The following is a 23,779-nucleotide window of genomic DNA, read 5'->3' as shown; positions in this document are numbered from 1 at the left end:
GAACCCAACGGGGAGGAAAAGCCCCGGAGATGCCACACGAGGAGGGGCTGCAAACGCAGATGGCGGGGATCTGAGGGGGAAAGAGCCAGCCTGGGCCGGGAAGGCGGCCGGAGATGGAGCCAGAGCTCGGAGCTGGTGGTCCATGAGGAGGTTCCTGATGGAGAGAAGCCCCACAAGTGCAAGGAGTGTGGGAAGAGCTTCAGGCACAGCTCCAAACTGATCAGGCACCAGAGGACCCACACTGGGGAGTGGCCCTACGAGTGTGATCAGTGCAGGAAGAGGTTTCAGACCAGCTCTGATCTCCTCATGCACCAGCGCACGCACACAGAGGAGAGGCCCTTCCGCTGCCCCGACTGCGGGCAGGGCTTCAGGCGGAACTCCCATCTTGTCAGACACCAGCTCATCCACACTGGGGAGAGGCCCCACGAGTGTGAGGAATGTGGGAAGAGCTTCAGGCAGAGCTCCAATCTGATCCAGCACCAGAGGACCCACACTGGGGAGAGGCCCCACGAGTGTGGGGAGTGTGGGAAGAGATTCAGCCAGAGCTCCAGTCTGTTCTGTCACCAGAGAATCCACATCGGGGAGAGGCCCTACGAGTGTGGGGAGTGTGGGAAAAGCTTCAGGCAGCATTCCAGCCTGATTGTCCACCAAAAGATCCACTCTGGGGAGAGGCCCTACGAGTGTTCCAAGTGTGGGAAGGGGTTTCGGACCCACTCCCATCTCCTCCTGCACTATTGGAGTCACACAGAGGAGAGGCCCTTCTGCTGCCCCGACTGCGGGAAGGGATTCAGGCAGAACTGCCACCTTGTCAGGCACCGGCGCATCCACAGCGGAGAGAGGCCCTACGAATGTCCCCAGTGTGGGAAGAGCTTCTCCAGCAGCTCTAACTTGACCCAACACCAACGGAGGCACCGGTGAGGGAAGCCCTGCGAGTGCCCCGAGTGCGGGAAGAGCTTCGTGCGCTGCTCCAGCTCCATCCCCCACTGCAGGAGCCACGCTGGGCACAGCCCTGGTGACCCACATTCCCTGTGATCCATGCTGGGAACACACCTGGCTGCTTGTCCTTTTGGTTTGGCCTTGATTTTCTTCTGATTCATCTTTATCCCTTAAAAACAGCCCAAACTGTGTTAAATAAATGACATTGATCAGCGATCTCTAAAGTCTCACCATTTTATAGGTGTTTGAGGGGGCACCTGCCTTTGCCCTGTCTTTTGGGGGTAAGAAATGGATTCTGGAGCTTTCTGAAACCAAGACCCGTCTCGTTTGTTCCCGGCACCGGCAGCTGCAGCCTCCCTGGTCACCATGAACTCTGGAGAATGGGGGCAGCCAGTGAGAACATGTCCTGGATTGCAAGCTAAGTGTGTGTTCTGTTTGCCATCTGTCAGAGGTGGGGCACTTATCTTCTGTTCATTGGGCAGTTTATCTCTTCCACAACCAATCCTTCATCCAGGAGATAGCTTCTGTCAATAATTATTAATTATTAATTACCTTCTGTTAATGGGCCATTGAGTGCTACTGCATGGCTGATAAAATAACATCATGCCACTGGGAGATGCTCTGCCCAGCGGAAGGAGCCAAGCATTTCTTCCTGGATAGAATCTGAGTTTGGAACATTGCAGCAGCCTTTTCCCACTGGATTGCCAGAGGATCAACCTTTTCCCACTGGATTCCCAGAGGAAGATCAGGCCCATCTACACTACCACTGGACCTTCAGAGGAAAACTCCACCCTTCTCCAGGATCCCTGCTCCAACAGAGCCACACCTGTCACTGCAGGAGGGCTGCAGCCACCATTCAATGGGACTGCTGCCAGCACCCTGACCCACAGGGTGTCAGGTTGTATTCTGACTCTGTCAGTGGTTTTGGTTTTTTTTTTTGGTTTTTGCTATTGCTTTTGTATTTTTAATTTTTGCTAAAATAGAATTGCTATTCCCATAGCTTTGCCTGAGAGCCCCTTAATTCAGAATTATAACAATTCAGAGGGAAGGAGTTTCCATTTTCCATTTCAGGGGAGGTTCCTGCCTTCCTTAGCAGACACCTGGCTTTCCAAACCAAGACAGGACAGCACGACCTGCATCCCGTAAGTCACCCCCGATGGCCACACCTTGTGGGACCCCCATCTTGAAGAGGAAGACCTAAGAGCACCATGGCAAGAGGCTGGATTTGAAACATAAACTTTAAGGAAGTTAGACATTTTAGAGGAGCTAAGATTTTAGTTAGAGATAAGCTTTATTGTAATTAATTAAAATAAATAGGTAGGCCTTGATGAAGGTAAGAGTTAGTAATTAACTAATAATGGATTGCTTGTCAACACCATGTTTGGTTAGCTGGGTTTATAATGAAGACTATAGAAACTGACAGATAGCTTTTAGGAACATAAGACAATTGTGGGCCTCCTGTGTTCTGAAACCAGTTGAAGCCAGGGAATGGGAATTCTACCAAGGGTTCATTTGTCATATTTGCATTGAAAAGGTAGAAAGGTCAGAATGAGGAAGACTTCATTTACTTCCTCATTTTAGGACCCTTCCCATGAAAGGGACCCCGAGCCATTTCAAAGAACAAACTACGTATGCCTAATAGATTTTGAACTAATTAGCCTATGAAACGGGGAATGGGATGTACCAAAATTATGAATATGTATTTGTATTTTGGGTATTCAGTAGTTGTATGGATGACAGGACTCTGTAATCACCTGTAAATTGCAGTGTGCATTTGGGAGCTATCCCACACGCCACCCGGCATCGCAATAAACATACACTTTCTAGCTTTAAACTGTTAGAGAGTTTTTGTCCGTCACAGTTGGATATCGGTGCTAGATCAATATCCATATTTTTTTAATAAATCACTTTGGTGACTGCAGCAGGACATCCTGCACTCTCTGGCCGTGGGGCCAGTGGGGGTCCGGGACCCCTCTGGGCACCCACCCAGGAATTTCTGGGAAGGAGGATCCTGTGATCCTGCTGCCTACGTGGGGAAAGACCAGGTTCTGCTGGAACCACGGACAAAAGGTATGTTTCTCTTTAGGGAAAGGTACCTTATTATATCAGCAGTTAATAGGATGCGGGATTCGTCCCGCCTCAGTGGTCTGGTAACCCGTGTCCCGCAGTGGGGACCAGGGCTCTGGTAGTCCGTGTCTCGTAGTGGAGACAATGGCTGTGGTGTTGTGAATTGGGATTGGAGCAGGGGTGGCTCTGGTTTCAATTTGTAGTTTAAAGGTGCACCTCAGTGACTCGTCATTTGGGTGGTTAGTCCGAATTTTTGGGCTGCGAAGGGTCCCATTGTGGGTGGCAGACAATCCTGGTTGTGCCCCCAGCGTTGTGTGTGTGTGTCTGTGTGTGTGTGTATTGTAATTGGATCTGTGTTTGTTTGGTGGTTTTGTGATTTTGTGTGTTTAGGTTGTAGATGCACCATATTTGTTGTGGTTTGTGAGAGTTTGTGTTGTAAGCATTATCATTTGTGTGATTTGGCATGTGTTATTAACCTTTGTAAGTGTTTTTGGGAGTTTTGTAAGCTTAAAGTTGTAAAAGGTCTTTGAAATCCCTGCCTGATTGTGGAGGGACACTGACACTTTTGTTTGGGAGAGCGGACTGATTTCAAGTGTTTGTATTGTGCTTAGACTGTGTTAGGGGGGAATTAGGCTGTGTGTGAGCTTGGACAGCATGTGTTTTTGGATGTAAACTTTTATTTGATGTATGGTCAGGTGAAAAAGGCTTTGTGTGAGTTAAATTTGTTTCCTTAGTAGTTAAAAGAGTGAATGGAAAGCCCACAACTATTCCTGACACAGTCCTGGTGATCAGGCAGTCATTTGTTTCCTGGGTAACCAGAGGGGAGTCCAGACTTTGTAGCCTTGGGATACCTCTTTTTATCTCCCTGTAAAACGCCGAGAGTTTGGTGAGCGCGTGTTTTGATAATTTTATTGGTATGTGAGGTTTGCAGTTGCTAGAGTGTGTGGTAATATTTTAAAGTGCTGATGGTTTACCTCCACCCCCCCAATTCTTGTGGAGGGATTTGTGCTGTGCCCTGGCCAAAGTTTGTGTGATTTTCAGCAGGACCTTGTTAAAACTTTTGTTGTGTTTGGGGTCGTGAAAAACCCCTGTCTGTTTCTTTTTTGTGAGCCTAAACTATTAGTGTTAGGAGTCAGGTTGTCAGCAAGAAAAGGGAAATTCAGTTTAGCAGCTTTGGTTGTATGCAGAAAACAGAGAGCCCAGAAGTAGTGCTGGCAGAGGTAGCTGAGAGACTTCTTTGGTGCCCAGATACGCAGCTGAACTCCGTGTTCTGTAACATTTTCCACCAAAGGGTGAGAGAAATTTGGTTAGCAGTCCAAAAAGCTTCGGAATGGGTTACAGTAGTGACTCACACAGCTCTTGGTGCAGCGTGGAATCGTCAGATTTCTGCCAGAACTTGACTGATACTTTGCAAGGTTTCCATCTGTCCTTTGGTTACAGCATGACAAGAGATACGCTTTGCTTTCAGCTGCACACTGTCTACAGTGTATGAAAAGTTGCTTCCAATTTTTAAACATATTTTAATAGGAATACACCTGGAGCAAAGCTTAACAGAGGACCTGATTTAATAAATTATTAGTAACCTGCAACTTGGGTGGAGTACCTAACTACATGGTGTGGTTTCATTAGATTGAATCAAAAGGAGTTTTCCCACCCCTTTTTTGTAGAACTACAAGTTCTTTCCCTAACAGCTGCTGCTCTGAACCCTGCCTTTGAAGGCCTGCTAACCCTTTCTTTTTTTAGAGAAAAGGAGAAAATTAATTAACAAGCTGTTTTATCCCTTTTGTTTGCTAGCACAACTATATGAGCAGGAACAGGAGGCACAGGAATGGAGAACCTGGTTCAGGGGTATTCCCCTGCCCAAGGAAAGATTGCTGCTGTGATCTGTGGATCGTGTTTCGGTGTGCAGTCTGTCAGGACTCGTGGGTCTGGCAAGGGTACAGGTGGTTAATACCTAAGACTGGAACTTGTCTCTCTGTTATAAAAAGGAACAAAAGGCTGCCCAGATAACTATATGAATTTTGTTGGCAATTGGTCAAGAGTTACGGGATAGCAGTAAAATATTTGAGTTGTTGGAAAATGGGGTTTCAGGAACATTAAAGAAAGCAGTGGAAATTCTTAGAGTTGAGTGTTGCCAGTATATTTTTGTACCAAGGGAATACCAAGTGAAATTTAAGAACTGGGATAAGATCAAATGACATTGTGAAAAAGAGGATCCTAAACATGGGGGCAAATGAAAGCAAAGAGATTCCCAGAGGAAGCCCTTTAGGGTGTATGTTAACACACTGGAAAGAGCTGGTGGGCTATGGTGGCAGTGAAACTAAAAGGGAACTTGTCAAACTTTCCACGTAGTGGTGGCCACTCTATAGACTTGATGGAGGAGTGAAGTGGCCAGCAAATGGTACACTGGACTATGAGACTCTATTACAGTTCATGCTTTTCCTTAGGTGGGAATAGAAGTGGCAAGAGGTGACTTATGCTGCTATGTTTTTCTGCCTTTGAAATCACCCTGAGTGGCAAAGGGATTGTGGGATTAGGCCTCCATCTGATCCACTGGTATTGGCTCTTGAGAAGGATAATAAAGCTAACAGGGAAAAGCTGAAACGGTGTTGTAGCACGTGCTCCATGCAACAGAGATCTTAGAACAAGAGACAGTAGAGGCACTTTTACCACCCCCTAGAAAGCAGGAAGGAGGCAGGGTAGAGGAACAAGTAAAATTGGAACCCTCACCAACTTTAGCCTCCCCTAACTTGTCTTCTGGTTCATCTGCCCTGGGAAAAACAGTAATTGAGGGAGGGGTTTCCCCACCAACTCCTGAATTAAGGGAACCATGGAGGCTTTACCCACCGTTGCCTAGTAGTGATAGTGAATGGGATGAATCTGAACCAAGTCCTGAGCCTTCCCTGCAAGGTCTGATAGCATCAAGGGCCAGAAGGCAAACCAGACTGAACCCACCCCCACAAACAACTAGAAAGCAAACTAAAGGACTCATACAAGCACCCTTAAGGCAGGCTATAACCTCTAATGGAGAACCAAGGATGATTAAGGTCCCCTTTTTCTCAGTGGATTTGGAGGCTTGGGAAAAGACTGCTAAGGGTTATGGGAATGACCCAATAGGGGTTGCTAAAAGGGTAAAGTTTATGGCTAAGCAGCATTTACCTGATTGGGCAGACATGCAGTTACTGCTTGATGCCTTAACAGAAACAGAGAAGCAGTTGCTTTTGAAGGTAGCCAAGGATTTAGCTGAAGACACTTGTGCAGCAGCACAAGAGGATATCAAAGATGTGTTTCCCCTTCAGGATCCGATGTGGGATCCCAATGAACCCGATGAATGGGCACAGCTTAAGAGATACCAAGACTTTGTAGTAAAAGGACTAGAATGAGCAATTCCTAAAACCATAAATTGGTCAGCCTTATGTGCTGTTAAACAAGGTCCTACTCAAACACCTTCTGAATTTTTGGATCACCTCTGGGACACGATGCGGCGATATACCACCCTGGACTCTGGATTGGATGAAGGAATACAACAACTAATAAAGTTATTTTTCGGACAATCCACAGGAGATATCAGGTGGAAACTTCAGAAGATCCGGGGCCCAAATAGCTGAGGCTTGGAGACTCTATTGGATGAAGCATGGAGAGTGTTTAGTAATCGGGAGGGAGGATATAAACCAGGGATGAAGAAATTAGTAGCAGTAGTAAGGGCGGGAGAAAAGGAGAAACGTGAGCAAGACCTGCCAAGACAAGGACCACCCCGAGTGGGAAAAGATCCATGTGCATTTTGCAAGAAATTTGGACACTGGAAAAACCAGTGCCCAGAATGAAGAAGGGGTGATGAACAGAGAAGAAGCGATTGGGGGTTGGGGGAAAGGCTGGTTGCTCATGTGAAGGAGGACTGAGGAGGACAGGAGGGCCCTACCCTAGGGGACCCTCTGGTTGTAGTTAAACTGGGGAACAAGGAAAAGGAAGTGGAATTTGTAGTGGACACAGGGACAACACTGTCAGTGTTGAATAAGGTCCTGTACCTCTAACAAATGATTATGTTATGGTAAAGGGGGCTACTGGTCAATCTGAAAGAGCATATTTTTGCAAACCATTAAAGTATAAATTGGGAAAGCAATGGGAGATTCATCCATTTTTATATATGCCTAATGCTCCATCTGCACTTTTGGGCAGGGATCTGCTAGAGCAGCTGGATGCAAAAATAATATTGAAAAATGGAGAAATTAGTTTGGAGGTAAAGGACCAACAATATGTGGAGCTGTTAAGCCTAATGTTAATAATCAAAGAAATTGAAATTGTAAGTGAAGAAGAGAAAAACTTCAAGAAAATAATGGATCAAATATTCCCTGGTGTATGGGCTTCTAATATACCAGGGAGAGCAAAGAATGCATTGCCCATACAAATTAAGCTCAAGGAAGGGGAACAACAAGTAAGGGTTAAAAAATACCTCCTAAAGAAGGAAGACAGAGAAGGGACTAGCAAAATCATAGAAAACTTTTTGCTAATAGGACTGTTAAGAGAGTGTCAGTCTGATTTCAATACCCCCATTTTGCCAGTAAGAAAGCCTGATGGGTCATACAGGTTAGTACAAGACCTAAGGGCTGTTCTCAAAGTAACTGAAGACTTGTATCCAGTAGTTGCTAACCCTTATACTTTATTAACTCCTTTAACACCTGAACTAACCTGGTTTACCATTTTAGATTTGAAGGATGCCTTCTTTTGCCTCCTTCTCTACGAGGCCAGCCAGAAAATTTTTGCATTCAAATGGGAGAACCCCAAAACTGCACGGAGGAAGCAGCTCACATGGTGTGTATTACCACAGGGGTACAAGAACTTCCCACTGTATCTGGGGAGCAACTTGCCAAGCATTTAGAGTCTTGGAAACCTCCACCAGGAGAAGGGCAGTTGCTGCAGTACGTGGATGACCTCCTAACAGCCACCCAGACCCAGGAGACACGCGTGCACTGGACGGTAAGCCTCCTAAACTGTTTGGGCCTGCAGGGGTATGGAGTATCCCAGAAGAAAGGCCAGATGGTGAGGCAAACAGTCATTTGCCTGGGTTATGAGGTGAGTGCTGGTCAAAGGACCTTGGGGCAGGATGGCAAAGAAGCAATATGCCAGACCCCGAGCCCTCAGACACTGAAGGAACTGAGAACCTTTTTAGGCATGACAGGGTGGTGCAGCCTGTGGATTTCTAACTATGGGTTACTTGTTAAACCTCTATATGCCCTGATCAGGGAAGGGAGCAGAGATCTTCAGTGGACAAAAGAAGCAACCCAAGCCTGTGACCAACTAAAGAAGGCCCTCATGTCAGCTCCGGCTCTAGGACTTCCAGACGTGAGTGAACCATTTTTCCTGTTTTCCCACGAAAAACAAGGGATTGCCCTGGGAATATTAGCAGAGAACTTAGGCCCGTACCAGAGAGCAGTGGCCTATCTCTCCAAACAGCTGGACACGGCAGCTAAAGGATGGCCAGGGTGTCTCAGAGCTGTTGCAGCAGTGGCAGTGAACATCCAGGAAGCACACAAATTCACCCTGGGCCAGAAAATGACTGTGCTGGTATCCCACACGGTGTCTGCAGTCCTTGAGGCAAAAGGGGGACATTGGCTCTCCCCACAGAGGTTTCTGAAGTACCAAGCTATACTAGTGGAACAAGATGGTGTTGAAATTGTGGTAACTCACATTGTGAATCCAGCTTCCTTCCTCAGTGGGAGTATGGGAGAAGCAGTGATCCATGACTGTCTGGAGACCACTGGAGCCACTTTCTCCAGCTGCCCGGATCTGAAGGACACCCCACTTGAAGATGCTGAGACCTGGTTCACTGATGGAAGCAGCTATGTCATCAGTGGAAAAAGGCACCCTGGATATGCGGTTACCACAAGCAGAGAGGTAATAGAGTCTGGACCTTCACCAGCAAACACCTGTGCACAGAAGGCTGAAATAATCACCTTAACTCGAGCCTTAGAGCTGGCAAAAGGAAAAGAGGTTAACATCTACACGGACTCAAGGTACACGTTTGGGGTGGTTCATGCACATGGAGCCATTTGGAGAGAGAGAGGACTGTTGAATTCACAAGGGAAGAATATTAAACATGCACAAGAGATACTGAGACTACTAAGTGCAGTACAACTACCTGAGAAGGCAGCCATCATGCACATTAAGGCACAGCAAAAAGTGAGCTCTGAATTGGAAGAAGGGAACATGCTGGTGGACAGAGAGGCAAAAGACGCAGCCAGAGGTGAGGTATTTGAGGAGACAGTGGAGGCAACATTGATCCCAGATGGAAACATTTCTATTGAAGGTAAGCCAGTGTACAATAAAAAGGATAAGAAACTTTTTAAGGCAAAAAAAGCAAATTATAATCAAGAAGGACAGGCTGTAACAGAGGAAGGGAAACTTGTAGCGCCTTCCTATTTGCTGTGGTCATCAGTGCAAAAAGAACATGAAAAAACACTCTGGGGAGTAGATGCCCTGTACAACCATTTGAAAGGAAAAATTGTAGCCAGGAAACTCCAGGGCACAGTAATACAGGTAACTCGTCAGTGTAGTCTTTGCCTCTGAACTAATCCTAAAAACATCCCAAAGCCTAAAGTTGGACAAATTGGGAAAGGCTGCGGACCTGGGCAACAGTGGCAAATCGATTTCACAGAATTACCCAGGAAGGGGCGATATCATTACCTCTTGGTATTGCCTGATACCTTTTCAGGTTGGCCAGAAGCTTTCCCTACTGGGACAGCTGAAGCACGAGAGGTAAGCAAAGCACTGTTGCAAGAAATAATCCCGAGGTTTGGGGTTCCAGCCACCATATCCTCAGACAGAGGGCCGCATTTTGTTTCCAAAATTGTGCAAGAAATTAGCCACCACCTGGGGATAGACTGTGAGCTGCATACCCCATATCATCCTCAATCGAGTGGCCAAGTGGAAAAGATGAATCATTTGATTAAGCAACAAATTGTGAGATTGGGACAAGAGGCAAACCTACCTTGGCCCCAGGCTCTTCCATTAGCATTATTGCCAATTTGGACAAAACCAAGGACAAGGGAAAATTGAGCCCCTTTGAAATATTATATGGGAGACCATATGCAGTTCAAGAAGGAGCCACACCTACACAAATAGGGGAGGAAACCCTACCCGAGTATATGATAGCCCTGAATAAACAACTGAGAGGAACTGCAAAATATGTGGCTGGAGCTCAAAACAGAGATTTGGATGGACCAGTACATGATGTACAACCTGGGGATTATGTGTATGTTAAGTCTTTGGCAGAAAAGACCCTGGAACTGCAGTGGGAAGGACCATTCCAGGTGCTCCTCACTACCTTTACTGCATTCAAGATCAAAGAACAGCAGGCCTGGATCCATTACTCCCGAGTGAAGAAAGCCCCTGAGGAAGTCTGGAAACTGATGCCAGGTGACAAAGAACTGAAGCTGAAGCTCACCTGGAACCGTGAATATATGGACTTAGAGAAATCATGGACATGATGGAGAAGGTGGTAACTATTATAGCCATTGCCATGGTTGTAACAGGAGCCAGTGCGATACCGCGCAGGTACAACGTAACTGGGATGTACCGGTGCCAAGGGAGGGCCTGTGATCCCCACTCTCGTAGGGCCCTAAATGAGATCCTGAAAGTCACAAATGCACGTTTGTGGGAAGGGAGAAATGTTTGGGGATGTAGCTATGCATTTGTGCAAGGTGGGTTGCATGAGGCTTACCATCCACCCATGAAACTCATTCAGATTAGCTCTGAATGCTGTGACAAATGTTTGAGTAAGTGCCCTAAAAATAGAAGGGTGTGCAATAAGAGAGTATGATCTTGACTTTAGCATCACTCAAGTGTGCACTGAATATCAGAAGAACAAGATCAGAACTACCCCACTAACACAAAAGAAAGCTGTTCCTACCCAAAGGCCAATTATTCCAGAAGCAGAAGTGCAGCCTGTAGTTCCTGTGATTACTAGAATTGGGCCGTATGCTATGAAGAAAACAAGAACTCAGAGACTGCTGGTTAATCCAGAATGGTCTCTGAAGCGAGTAGAAATGGGAATACAGGTAAATGCTTTGGACATTCAACTAGAGTGTGCCCCATTTCTAAATACAGAAATATGCCTTTTTTCTAAATACAGAAAGTGGAGTTGTAGCAGGCCCAGGCCTGCAATGCCTCCATGGCATTCAGCAGCCTAAGACAGGAAATGCCTGGTCATGATGACTGGACCTAAGAAGCCCATCTTCCACCCTCGGACCCTTGCTTATCTCTCTAAGCCCACAGCTCACTTTCGCCTCGACCCTCACTATTGGATTGTTTCTAAAACTCCTGTACCCTATATAAAGCCCTACTTCTGCCCTGTTCTGCAGAAGAGCTGTCCCTGAGACCTTGTCAGAAGACATCAATAAAGACACCTCTGTGGAACCTCACACAGCCTTCTCCTCTCTCTGCCAGCATCTGCCAAAGGCACTCAGCAAGCCAAGAGCTGAAATCACAAATGAGCTGAGAATCACTGAAGAGCTGAGCTTGCTAAGACTGCCTGCAGCTCTGGGGCCTGCCTGAGGGGCCCGGACAGGTCGTGCTGAATTGGACTTCTCTGTCTTGGGCTCCCACGGCAGCCGGGGCCAGGGAGACCCCGAAACGCCGGAGTCGCCTCAGGGACAAGGTGGGCATCGGGCACAGCTGGGACTCCATGGTCTCACACAGCTTTCCCAGCCTGAATGATTCCATGAGTCTGGGATTCTATGAAGGCATGATTCAAAACAGATTTGAACTCCAAATCTACCATATACAAATATTACAAAGGTCAAAATTCACGTGAAAGAAATTAAAGATGATTCTTTAAGATTGAAAGAATCGTATGTCAATGTTGCATATAGGTAAACCCTATAAAAGAAGAGCCTTGTTACCCTTGTAAAATGATGGCTCAGGCCTGCTGCTTGGGCTAAGTACAGCTAACAGCTAGCCTGACAAGTTCCTGTGAGAAAGGAATTTGCACCTGTGAGAGGAAAGACTTCTACCCACATCTTCTATGCAGGAGACAAGAATGGAAACAGCGTTAGAGAGAGGAAAGGTTTTGACTGACACCTACATGAGCAACTACTAACCAATGAACTGAGTTGCACTAAGTTACTAAGCAATTAAAATGAAACACAATGCCTTCAGAAAACCATAGAAATATGAACTGTGAAGAATAAAGATGGGCTGTTGTGCATGAAGAAATAGGTGTCTTACCTGTCTCTACAGCGACATGTAAAGACAGCACTGCATGAACTGCCCTTGGGTTTAACATCTTCAGTGAAAAGTTAAACTGGGCCTCTCTATTAAGAAAGGGTTGTTGGTTCAAATGTCCTTGTCCTTGAAGAGAATTCAAAAGCCTTCATAGATATGTTCCTGCTTCTGTAAATACAAACACCTTCATGTTAACATGTGGAAATATATTCTGATTATCATTATTGACAGGCCAATGGAAGAGAAAAAATAATCAGATTTTGTAGGCTGACTTCTTCCCTCTAATACCTGGCCTTTCTGGCTGAGATGCCAGACTCATGAGCACACTGCTTAATTCTTTTTCAGTTCAAGATGATGCAGAGTTGCGAGAAAAGCTGTGCCTCCAGTGAGGCCTGGCCTTGTACACATCTAGTAAAAATGGTATTTCTGAGTTTGAGGTTTCTCAAAAGACAGATCTTGGCCTTGGAAATGCAACTCTCAGTCAGTGACTGTTGTCAGAATGTGCAATAAAATGCAGCTTGTGCCTCTTCTGTGTTTATCTTTTGTGTGCAGGTTGTAGGGTTTGTTGTGTGTTGCTGCTTTTCCCCTGCTCTTTTCCCCGCAGTGTTTTGGGGAGCAGAGGTGCAGCGGCCCCGGGAGGGCTGTGGCAGCCGAGCCGGGCCAGCCCCGGCGGGCTGGATTCACGGCCGCAGGGCCCTGCTGGGAGATGGAAAATGAGATGATTGGCTCTGGCAATTAAGGGATGAATACTGTGTGAATATTGAGAGAAGCTTTATTGGTGTACAGTTATGTCATTGCAGTTTAGATGGCCTCTGTTCTCCCCATAGTTTCCCTGTGGGCAGCGCCTTCCCTCTCCCCGGTGGGCGGCACAGGCCCCGCTCCGGCCCAGAGCTGTGTTTGTGTGCCTTGAAAACATGGTGCTCTAGGGTTTTTAAAAGTTTATTTAAGTTTCTGACTAAATTCTGATTGTTTTATGTAGTTTTACAGTTACTGGAGAGATTGAAAAGCGGTAAATGCAGCGCCTTATTACCTATCAAATTTTAACATGGTCTGATCTCTTTAACAAGAATGCTAACACATTTGCCATATAAAATGATGCCAGATACTGTCACTAAAAGCTGTTGAGTTGTTCAGCAATATGCTAAATTGCACATTATTATATTTATTTCCCAGTAACCCTGCACTTTGAAAAGTCTTACTGAATTTCTGTTTCCATGGAATTTGCAGTTACCATGGGTTTTACTCATAACTGATTTACTTCTAATTCTAATATGCTTGTTACAACTTTAATCCCTCCAGCAGACCATCATGCTGTTATTCCACTTACAGCTTGTTCACCTTTAAGTTGTCTTTTTGTGTTAATAACCTTAGACTGAGTTACATCATGTCATATCTATAACTTTTAAGAATGTTCGTTTGAATTCTGTTAAATTAAGGCCAAATATTGTAACGCTCAGTTACCTTCTTGAATAAGGCTAAGTTTTATTAAGTAAATTTTGGTAGATTTTATAAATGTTAAGATTCAGTTTTACGTCATTTCAGCAATGATCTATTCCAGCTTTTTATGGATCCAGTTATGTTCGGTATTAATAGTAATTAACATTGAGTTCTCTTGAGTGTGCTTTTTGTTCTACTAAGGTGATAATGAAATTATGTTTATTAATTTGAAATCCTTTTAGGACTGGGTTTTATTGAGTTCATCTTGTTAAGCTCTATTGATGTCGAAAGGAATTTATATCAGGTTTGAGTGTTATTTAATCTGAGATATCATAAATTTTATGAGTGAGCTGTTCAGTGTTTCCTTTGTTGCATTTTTTCTGTCATAAATACATTCATGTTTCTATTCCTGTTTTTATAGCCAGCTTTTCATATGTTTTACCATCTTTTGGTGTAATTATCTACAAGACACCTGTCATTTCAGGATCCTTCTTTTGTTCTCTAGCTACTCATGTATCTCTTAGACCAGACTACCCCTCTGGCTGGGCTCTGCACTGGGGCTCCATGGTTTGACCCAGTGCTGCCTCATGATTTTCAAGTATTTTTCAGAGTTCCAGGAAATGATATCTCAGCTTTGTCAGAAGTCTTCTCTAAACTGATGGTATTGTGACATCTACTCTAAGCAATCAGATGCAGTCCCAATTGTTATTACAGAACCACTCCAACAGTTTGCTGTGTTTAAAGCATCTCCATGCTGAGGAGATTTTGGAGGAGACGGCTATTGGATGGTTCATCAGTCTTTCACCCCTAGACCTTTACTCCTAAGTGCTAGTCTTAGGAGCCTTGTTTAAAATTACATTTAGGGAATTCTCTCCCACTTAGAGCTTGGGTGGTGGCCAGGCCTTAGCTCTACCTGGACAGGAATTTGCCAACAGACCCAGATGTTTTCTGCATCAAAACTAGATTGGAGTTGCTTTGACTTTGCAATTTCACCGTCTGTACATGACAGTTGAACTATTTTTAAAGGGAGCTTGGGAATTATGATCTGGAAATAATTATCCAAGTCCCCACTGAAGCGAGGTTTGTCAGCTGTTTGCAGACTCTGGGATGATGGTACATTATTTCAGAGATTTCTGTTTATTTCATTCCACCTATGTTGTTAGTTTTGTCTGCTATTTGAAATATTCCCGATCGTTGTATCTAAATTATTCCTAATTGCTCTAAGTTTCTTGTCTACTACGTGTATTATTTTACTACGCTGTTTCTTCATACTCATAACAAAAGACATGCATCTCATTCTTAAAAAAACAAAAAAGAAGAGGAATGAACGCCTTAAGAACATTCAAATAATGCAATATGTACATGAGAAATTTGGACGACTAACATTTTGAATCATGCAATATTTACATTAGAAACTTGGAAAAAAGGTCATCCCATCTAAATCCCAGTGGAGTGTCCCACAGGGAAGCCTAATTGATTCATTAACTTCAGGAGAAGAGATGCCTGTGTTTTATCACCAACAGCTCAAAGCAGTCACCTGTTCATTCCATCAGATACTGATCAGCTCTGAAGAAATGAGGCCCAGTGGAAAGAGAAATAACCTCATCCCCTTGCAGCCTTTGTGGCCAGAACAGGAACAGGAGTAGGACTGCCAAGACACAGCTGTGCCTGGAAACTGACAGAGGCAATTGGCCAACAAAAGCCTCATGGCATCATCATGGGACAGTGCTCCTCCCAACCTTCTTCAGTTCTTCCCTGTTCCTGCTCCCAGGAGGACATTCAGTGATGTCCAAGATCAACATTTCCAGCTAATGGACCTTCTCCTACTTCTCAGCTAATTGGAAACAATGGTCATTTCTTTCCATTTCCCTAAGAGACATTGGACATTATTCTTTTGTTTGCTCATGCTGCAAAACCCTGTGTCAATGACTTGACAGAATTGGGTACGTTTTGTTGATTGGAACTGGTCTTTTATGTATCTTATCCCACATCTAACAGATAACCAGTGATAACCTTCATGAGATCATACCCTCCCAAGAGCGAGCTGTTTCAACATCAGAACATAGGAGCCTTTTTTAAATGAACAAAAAGGGGGAGATGTCAGAGACAGGTAGAATAATGATAAAAGAAAGGCCTTATGAAATCAGGCCTTGTTCTGCTATATTAACAGCTGGCCTGTCATCTCTTCTAAGTGCAGCTAAGCAGTCACAAGTTCCCATGTGAAGTTATTTTGAGAATGAGACTTGGTGAACAATCTGATCTGAGGGTGAAAAACAAATGCACCTGCAAGAACAAGGGATTTGTCCCATGAGAATCAGTGAAGAGAATAGGTAACAATACAAAGAATACAACAGAGAGATTTGATGCACAAGTAAAATATATTTTATTATCCAACAGAATAACTGGCATAACTAGTAATAAGAAATCGATTAACTACCTAAAGTTGCACATTAGGTTTGTCAAACTGTATAAAATAAGTTGTGTGAATAAAATAAAGAGTTCTTCTCCAGCTCAGCTGGGTTCTCTGGGATTTTGGTTCCTCCCTTCTTTCAGGCTTTGGCTTCCCCCTTCTTTGGGGCTTTGGGTTCCTTCTTTTTTGGTGCTTTGATTTCCTTCTCTGGGATTTTGATTTCCTTCCTCTCTGGGAATTTGGTTTCCTTCTTTTCTGGAGGTTTGCTTCTCTTCTCTGGAGATTTGGTTTCCTTCTTTAGAATTCTGATTTCCCTCTTTACTAGGGCTTTGCTTTCCTTTTTCTCTGGGCTTTTCATTTCCTTCTTCTCTGTGGCTTTGCTTTCCTTCTTTGGGCTTTTGATTTCCTTCGTCTCCGGGACTTTGGTTTCCTTCCTCTCTGGGAATTTGGTTTCCCTCTTTTCTGGAAGTTTGTATTTCTTTTCTGGGAGTTTGTTTTCCATCTTCTCTGGGGCTTTGTTTTCCTTCTTCTCTGGGAATTTGGTTTCCTTCCTCTCTAATGCTTTGGTGTCCTTCTTCACTGGGGCCTTGCTTTCCTTCCTCTCTGGGAATTTGGTTTCCTTCTTTTCTGGAGGTTTGTATTTCTTTTCTGGGAGTTTGCTTTCCGTCCTCTCTGGGGCTTTGGTTTCCTTCTTCTCAGGGAATTTAGTTTCCTTCCTCTCTAATGCTTTTGTGTTCTTTTTCTCTGGGGCCTTGCTTTCCTTCTTCTCTGGGGCTTTGCTTTCCTTCCTCTCTGAGATTTTGGTTTCTTTCTTTTCTGGATGTTTGTTTTTCTTTTCTGGAAGTTTGTTTTCCATCTTCTCTGGTTCTTTGATTTCCTTCCTTGGTGGGATTTTGGTGTCCTTGTTCTCTGGGGCCTTGCTTTCCTTCTTCTCTGGGGGTTTGGTTTTCCCCTTCTCTGCTTTTGGAGGTTCCTTCCCCACAGAGACACCCTTCTTTTCTTTCTTCTGCTTCTCTTTCTCCTTCTGCCTCTCTTCCTCCTCCAAGGCTTTTGCCTCCTCCTCAAGCTTTGGAGACAGCCGCTTCAGCTCCCTTCTGCAGACAAAACAGAAAACATGGCTGAGAGTCACCACCAGAACCTTGGGCTCACTCGTCCTGGCTGGCCCTGCACTTCATTCCTTGACCCTGAGGCCAGGCAGCAGCGCCAGACCATTTCCGTGAATTCTCCTCAACCCACAGAGGTTGGGAACATCCCAAGGGAGGGCAGTGGTGGAAGGGCACCTCCAGGACCAGCCAAACCTGAGCCTTGCCATCAGAAGGGCTTGACTGTGCAAGCTCCCTCTCCAGGCACAGCCAGACACCTCCAGCCCACTGCCAAAGGCTGATCCACCAGCTCTCTGCGCTGTGCCTGAAAACGCCCTTTGTCTCTTGACTTCCCAGTTTCAAGCAGAGCACAGAGTGCCAACGTCTGCTGATCTCTCCTGCAATTCTCACTCAGCTCATTCAGCTCCCTTCTCCCTGGGCACAGCTGAAGCAAGAATTTAAAGAGTTCAGATTTCACCTGAGGCTTAGAAGCAATTCACATTGATCAGGATGTCAGTTAGACAGGTAGACCATAGGTTAATGATGATTAGATGCTTAAGCCAGAGCTGATTGTTATATTGTTTACCATGATGAGCTTCTTGATAGAAGGAAGTGGAGTAAGTGAACTGTTAGAAGAACATACTGAAACCCGTAGAACAATGGTTAGCACCTGGGCTTTATGTCAATCAGTCACTAAGCAGGGGACCTTGGATGGTGCCAGAGGGTCACAGAGACCTGATGAAGACATTCCTGACTTCATCCCTTAAGACCACTGGCCCAATAGGAGACCACCAACCCAATTCCAGAGAAGAATTGCACAGGTGTGAAGGACTAATGACCTCATTTTAATACAGAGCAGGGAGGGGAAGTGCTGGGGTTGTGCACATATGTTGTATGTAAGATCCTGGGAAATAAAGAGAGGGCAAAGAACCTTGTACAGCACGGTCACGCCTTGTAGGGACGACTCTGGTGCTGCCCACCGGGGTTAATAAACATACCACTTTCTAACTTTAACGAGTTAGAGAGTCTCTGTCTGTGAGCCTCGGTTTTAACAACTCATACCCTGATCCTAAATGAGAATAGCCTATCAGTCAGAAAGCAAAGGCTGGAGGAGCTGCTCTCCTGCAAGACAGGCTCTTGTCAGCCAGATTTCCTGCTGGAAGCCAGCTGTGACCAAGCCAGCTGGTGCTGTCTGCCATGGAAACCATCTGAAGCAGCCTCGTCCCTCTCCTCCCCATGAAACCAACTTCAGCCTGGCCTGAAGGAAGTCCTGATGCACAGGCTTGCTTTAAGCAGCCCCCACTCCCAGCTGCACACTTTGCCTGTGTGTCCTGAGCTGGGCTGCCTTGCTGGAGCAGAGCTTCTCCTGTGCTTGCCCACTGCTGCAGCTGAAGGGGAGCCTCAAGGACAGGAGCTTTTATGGCTGCTGTCCCACCATCAGGAGAACCCTGGCAGATCAGCACTGCAAGGACTTCATCTGTGGCAGCACCAGCACCCAAACCAAGGTTTGGTGTGTGCCCCACGCCTGCCCACACCGCAATCCCACTGTTTTGGTGAAGAAGGGAGATGATGAAGAAGATGTGACTCAACACCATGGAGCTAAAGACACCTCTAGAGGCAGTGCCAAGGCAGGGCCAGAGCCTAGCTCCCTGAAGGCAGCATCTGAGCCAGGAGGGCTCACCACTAAACTAGAGAAGAAGATGCTCTGTCCCAACAGAAGAAGGTGCTTCCTCTCTTGGGAGCCAGGGAGCTAAGAGTGGCCATCCCTGTGCTGCTTCTGGCCTTTGCTATGCAGCACCTCTGAGCTCAGAGTCCTTGGAGCAGGGAAGCCCTGCAGGGACAGTAACCCATGGAGAGCAGGAACCCATGGAAGGCTTACTCACCTCTCCCTGAGAGGTGCCCCAGAGCCACAGTTGATCTCCTGGGGGCTCGGGGAGCAGCTGACACGTGAGGCCTCCCCGGGCACCAGCACCTCGGAGCTGGGGTCTCCCTCCACGTGGCACAGCGCCGTGGCACTGGAGATGCTGTTGAGGTGGCCAGAGAAGGGCAAGGAGACCTGCTGGCTCTCTCCTGGCTGCAGCACACCTGACACTGGCAGGATACTGGAAGCCTGCATGGAAGACAGGAGAGATGGAGGTGTTGAGCGTGAAAATGGATGCAGAAGAGCATCTTGGAGCAAAGTGCAGCTGCAGCCAGAGGGGCCTATTCCCCAAACACTGCCAGAATCACCCTGATCTCATTCTGCATCCATGCCACTGACCAGTGCAGGGACCATGGGGAAAATCTTCTCCCATCCTCATGGGTCAATGCATTCATGAGTACATTACATGAAAGTGAACTGGGATGTCTCCTGGCACTAGAAATTCTCTCTGATGCACAACTTGCCTTGAAAAAGTTTCAAAACTTACTGCTTTTAGAAAAGGAGGAGACTCAGAGTGAGAGCTCTTGGAGCTGAGCAAAGGACTCCCAGCCCAGCTCATCTGACTCCTGAGGCTCTTCCCCTCTCTCTCTGATTTAAATGCTGCTTCCTCAAGGTGCTACAGCAAAAGCTCCTGCAAAAATTTCCTCTGGACCACCTGAGGAGTTGCAGGGGGAGCAGTGCCCTCCATAGGTGCTGCACAGCGTCCTTGGGCAGCCCCACAACGTGTCCTGCACGACCTCTCCAACACCCAGCTGCTCCAGCAGCACTTTGTGCTGGGCCTGCAGGGATGGGAGGCCCCTCTGTGGCCAATGCTCAGGGCCACCAGTGGCACTGGCAGCTCCAGCCCTGCTTGCCACACTGACAGTGTGCAAGGGAGACAGATTCCCTCTTCCCTTCTCCGCTTCCAGGGCAGCGTGCGGTGCGCCCACGCAGCACCTGAATCCCTCCAGGCCTGCTGGGAGGTGAGGGTTTGCAGGAGCTTGTGGTGGCACCTGAAAAACAAGCCATTCCCTACGCCTGCAGGAAGAGACAGCCACTTTGCCAAGTCTCAGTTTGTAAGACAGCTTCAGGGCCAGCAGTGCAAGAGCAGCTCTCGGGTTGCAGCAGAGAGCTGCAAACAGGGAGTCTGGCTGGGCTGGGAAGAGGGCACATGGAGATCAGGACTCATCCCAGCTTGCTGTGGGCAAGGAAGCTGCAGCTCTTCCCATCATGATGCAGATAAAAGCCTCATCTTGCATTGGGAAGGCAACAAGGCAAAAAATGCCACACTCAACACAGGCCTGTAGGATCTGAGTGAGCTTCTCCAAGGAAAACTCTCCTATTTCTCCCTGCCACTCCCCCCATGTCCAGCCACTGGCCCTGCTGCCCAGCCACTGTCAGGGCACAGGACAGCAGGGCAGCAAAAAGGGAGCTCAGCAGGAGCATGACTTGCTGGTGGCAGGCTGAGGAGGCAGCACAAGCAGTAGGTGTACAAGAAAATCCACCTCTACTCCTGAAGACTGGGTCAAATCCTGCTCTTCAGTCAGGGCTGTGGCTGCCTCCTCCTTTCCAGCCTTGAAGTGCCTCCATCGAGACGCTGGGCAATCCAAACATGTTCTCATCTCCTTTGGTGGTTGGGGATTGAATTTAGGTGGGTGAAGCTCATCTCTGGAAAAGAAGGTAACTGTGAACAGAGACCTGCAGTGGGAGGGAGGGACACCTGCACCAGCAGCTCCTGGTCAGGATGCAGCCCCTGGCTGGCTGCTGGCACCTTGAACTGAGAAATGCTTTGATCCAGCCCTTCCCAATCCAGGCTGGAGCAGGTCTGCTCTAAAGGCAGCCCAGGAATGACACTGAGCTGCTGCAGCAGCTGCAACTGCTTGCACTGAGGAACTGCAGAGGACAGGGATGAACACCTTGTGGGCATGCAAAAAGCACAGTGGGAGAGCAAAAGACAGAGAAGGCAAGCAAAAAGGGCAGATTTGAGACATCCAGGGGCAGAGACAGCCAACACAGCCAGCACAGCCCCCCCAGGGCCCAACGCCAGAAACTCTGCAGCTCCACCAGGTATTTATCAGGAATGTTTCCCTGACACTGCTGGGGGCTTGGCTGACATTTTCCAACACTCCCAGGGGACTCAGGTGGCATTCCCCATGCATACAGACATACATACATCGGCTGTAGTGCTGGGATCCTGCCAGACTCCATCAGCCTTGGGCTTGGGGAGGTTTCTGCCAGCCGTCCAGAGCTCCATAACTTTTTTCTCTGTCCCAGGAAGCAGGCAAGAAAGATTTTTAAAAAAAAAACCAAACAAACCATAACAGGGAAAACTAAAATCCTTAAACAGCTCATCCCTGCTCAAGGTATTTCTTTAGGGACAGCTACCACTCTCCAGCTGAAATGCTGGGCTTTTGGGAAAAAAGAAAAAGATAATTACATGTTCACCTCCAAATTTAAAAGGATCAAGGTAAGAGAACCTTTCAAACTACAAAGGATTGGCCCAAAGGTAAAAGCTTTGCAAGAAATCTCTAGTTATGGCCAGGCTGACAGTTAAACAACTGGTTCCTCTGGTGGGGAGAAACCCTCCTCTTTAAGGTAAGCAGCCTCAGAGTTGAAAGAAACTGTTCTGTCAAACTTCAGGCTCCCTGGCACAGCCTGCATTGCCTGTCCTTCCTGTTCACTGATTTACATGCAGTGCCACAATGGCGCAGGTTCAGATGTTTGGTGCCATTCAGGGAATTTGCCATTGTCATTTCCTTATGTTTTAATCTAAGTTTCAATCCTTGCAACCACTCTTGAAATGCCAGCCTTCCTTTTTTTTACAGAAAGCTCAAGGTTCCCAGAAGTCTTCTGACATCCTCTTTTGCGCTCAGAGAGATGCCATTTTCAAACAGATGTTTCCAAAGTTAACAGCATTTTCAAGAGTAATGCACTAAAGTGACCCTGGATTCCAGCTCAGACCAACGACGTTCTGTGCCAGACACTGAGATTACCACCCGTGAGGCACGAGCTGTTTGTGCCACCCATCCCTCCTGGCCTTCTCCACAGCAGCCTGTATCTGTTTTCCCCGGCAGAATCCCTGTGCCCTTTGCAGCCTGCCAGGAGCAGCTGCACAGAGGCACACATCTCCCCTGCACTCACCAGTGGGTTTCTCTCATCCCCGAACACGCCGATGAGAACATTGGTGCGATGCGTGCCCAGCGCCTGCACTTCCACCAGCACTGGGATCTCTGCAGTGCTGTGAGGCTGGACAATCCCACAGGGCCTGGGGCTGGAGTAGAGCACAGCAGAGTCCTCCTTGCGTTTCTGCAAGAGACACAATGAAATGCAGCTTCAGAGGCACCTCTGAAGAAACTTTACACTCCCTAACATCCACCGCAACAGCAACTGACACACGTGTTTAAAAATGCCCAGGACAAAGGTAAAAGGCACAAACAAGATGCAAGAATTGTAGGCTTAGCATTCCCAGGGATATCCTGCAAGGAGATTGCCAGCACAGGCACTGGTGTCTGTGGATGCAGCAGCTTTCACAGCCCTCCAAGATCTCCCACAAGAAAACACCCTGAAGACTAGAACATCAACTGTTCCCTCAGCAGGTTAAACTGCATCCTCAAGTTAACATTCGAGTAGGATCCTGTTCTCAGCAGATCTTTAAGACTGAATAGAAACCAACAAGGTCACGTCCAAACCCTTTTTCCCCCGAATAAGCTCCTCAATAATATTTGAGAGGGGGAGGTGGATGGGATGCCAAACCTGTTCAATAAGCCCGTAGCAGCCAGGCAGGTGGCTGGGATTCCTAATGATGAACTTCTTCTCGTAGGGCACCTTCAGGAGGCACTCATCATACTGCAGCACGTGGGGGGACACTTGCAGCTTAGGAACAAGACATCTGGACAAAGAGATGAGCCCAGGGGAATCAGAGATACTGGAGAACATTTACCCCCAAAGATTGTAAAACAGAGCATAACACATTGGTCACTGTCAAATGGGCATTGAACAGCCCTGCAGTGATAAATTGCCTTCTACATCTTCCCACTCCAACAGGTCTTGTCAAGGAGGGGCAAACCCTGAGAGGCAGCAGCCAGAGGCTGCCAAGTGCCCCAGGCAGAGCACTTTGTCCCACAGCTGCCTCAGCCCCTCCTTTCCCCAGGAAGGCTTGCAAGGACTCCTGTAACACTCCCAGTGATCCACGAGCTCTGGGGGAGCCTTCCCAACAAGGATCAGAGCTCACTAATGCTCAAGGAACACACAACTCCAGTGTCCCAGGAAAAATGACTCCCTTCTCTGCCATGGTGCTGTTGCCCTGCCTGGGAACTCAGCTGCTTGCCCCAGCCTTGGAGGGCACGAGACACCAGCTGCCCTCCAGAGTGGCTGATCAGCCCCTCCCAGGCCCTACAGCTCCCTGGCTCCTTCCCTCCACAGCTCCAGGCACTGACTGTCCCCAGCCCACCTGCTTGACAAAATGCCAGCCCAGGCACTGCCTGGATGGCTCTGCCTGAGAGAGGGAACAGCCCCAGGGAACTGCATCCCTCCTGGCATTCCACTGACACCCGCAGCAGCACAGCAGGATGGAATTCTGCTGCAGCAACAACCACTTTTGATCTCAACGCTGAGAACATTCAAGCTCAGAGTGGGAAGCAGAGGGAAGGAGAAAATCTAGAGCTGAGCTGCCACACCAAGTGCTGCTTTCCCCTCCTGAGACCTTGCCCTCAGCACTCTTGCTGGCAG

General features: G+C 47.1%; 1 protein-coding gene, 2 long non-coding RNA genes and 1 pseudogene across 4 annotated transcripts in view; 1 reads left to right on the top strand and 3 right to left on the bottom strand.

Annotated features, from left to right (window-relative positions):
• The window catches only part of LOC135292575 (zinc finger protein 208-like), an 837,577-nt pseudogene that overhangs the window by 66,259 nt on the left and 747,539 nt on the right, over window positions 1-23,779 (bottom strand).
• LOC135292606 (uncharacterized) overlaps window positions 1-23,779 on the top strand; it is a 68,853-nt gene that overhangs the window by 8,489 nt on the left and 36,585 nt on the right. The gene's annotated exons all lie outside the window — the stretch shown is intronic.
• LOC135292585 (neurofilament heavy polypeptide-like) lies at window positions 16,097-19,123 on the bottom strand. Its single transcript, XM_064406751.1, has 2 exons — window positions 19,035-19,123; window positions 16,097-17,163 (listed from the first exon to the last, which is right to left on the bottom strand). Exon 2 carries the CDS (start codon window positions 16,923-16,925, stop codon window positions 16,209-16,211), a length of 717 nt encoding a protein of 238 aa, XP_064262821.1. The 5' UTR covers window positions 16,926-17,163; window positions 19,035-19,123; the 3' UTR covers window positions 16,097-16,208.
• Window positions 19,133-22,308, bottom strand: LOC135292608 (uncharacterized). 2 transcript variants are annotated; one of them, XR_010354838.1, is made up of 4 exons: window positions 22,193-22,308; window positions 21,225-21,316; window positions 20,557-20,719; window positions 19,133-19,261 (listed from the first exon to the last, which is right to left on the bottom strand). It is a non-coding gene; the product is annotated as an uncharacterized LOC135292608 (long non-coding RNA). The 2 variants fall into 2 exon arrangements; XR_010354839.1 differs by lacking the exon at window positions 22,193-22,308 and having other exon boundaries at window positions 21,225-21,354.

This window comes from Passer domesticus, unplaced genomic scaffold (assembly GCF_036417665.1).
Source record: "Passer domesticus isolate bPasDom1 unplaced genomic scaffold, bPasDom1.hap1 HAP1_SCAFFOLD_37, whole genome shotgun sequence".
In the NCBI taxonomy this organism is placed as follows: Eukaryota; Metazoa; Chordata; class Aves; order Passeriformes; family Passeridae; genus Passer; species Passer domesticus.
This window is presented reverse-complemented; position numbering and strand designations above follow the sequence as displayed.

Coding starts and splice junctions, on each gene's coding strand:
- LOC135292585 (XM_064406751.1), bottom strand. CDS start 16,925: ATGGAAAACAAACTTCCAGAAAAGAAAAACAAACATCCAGAAAAGAAA.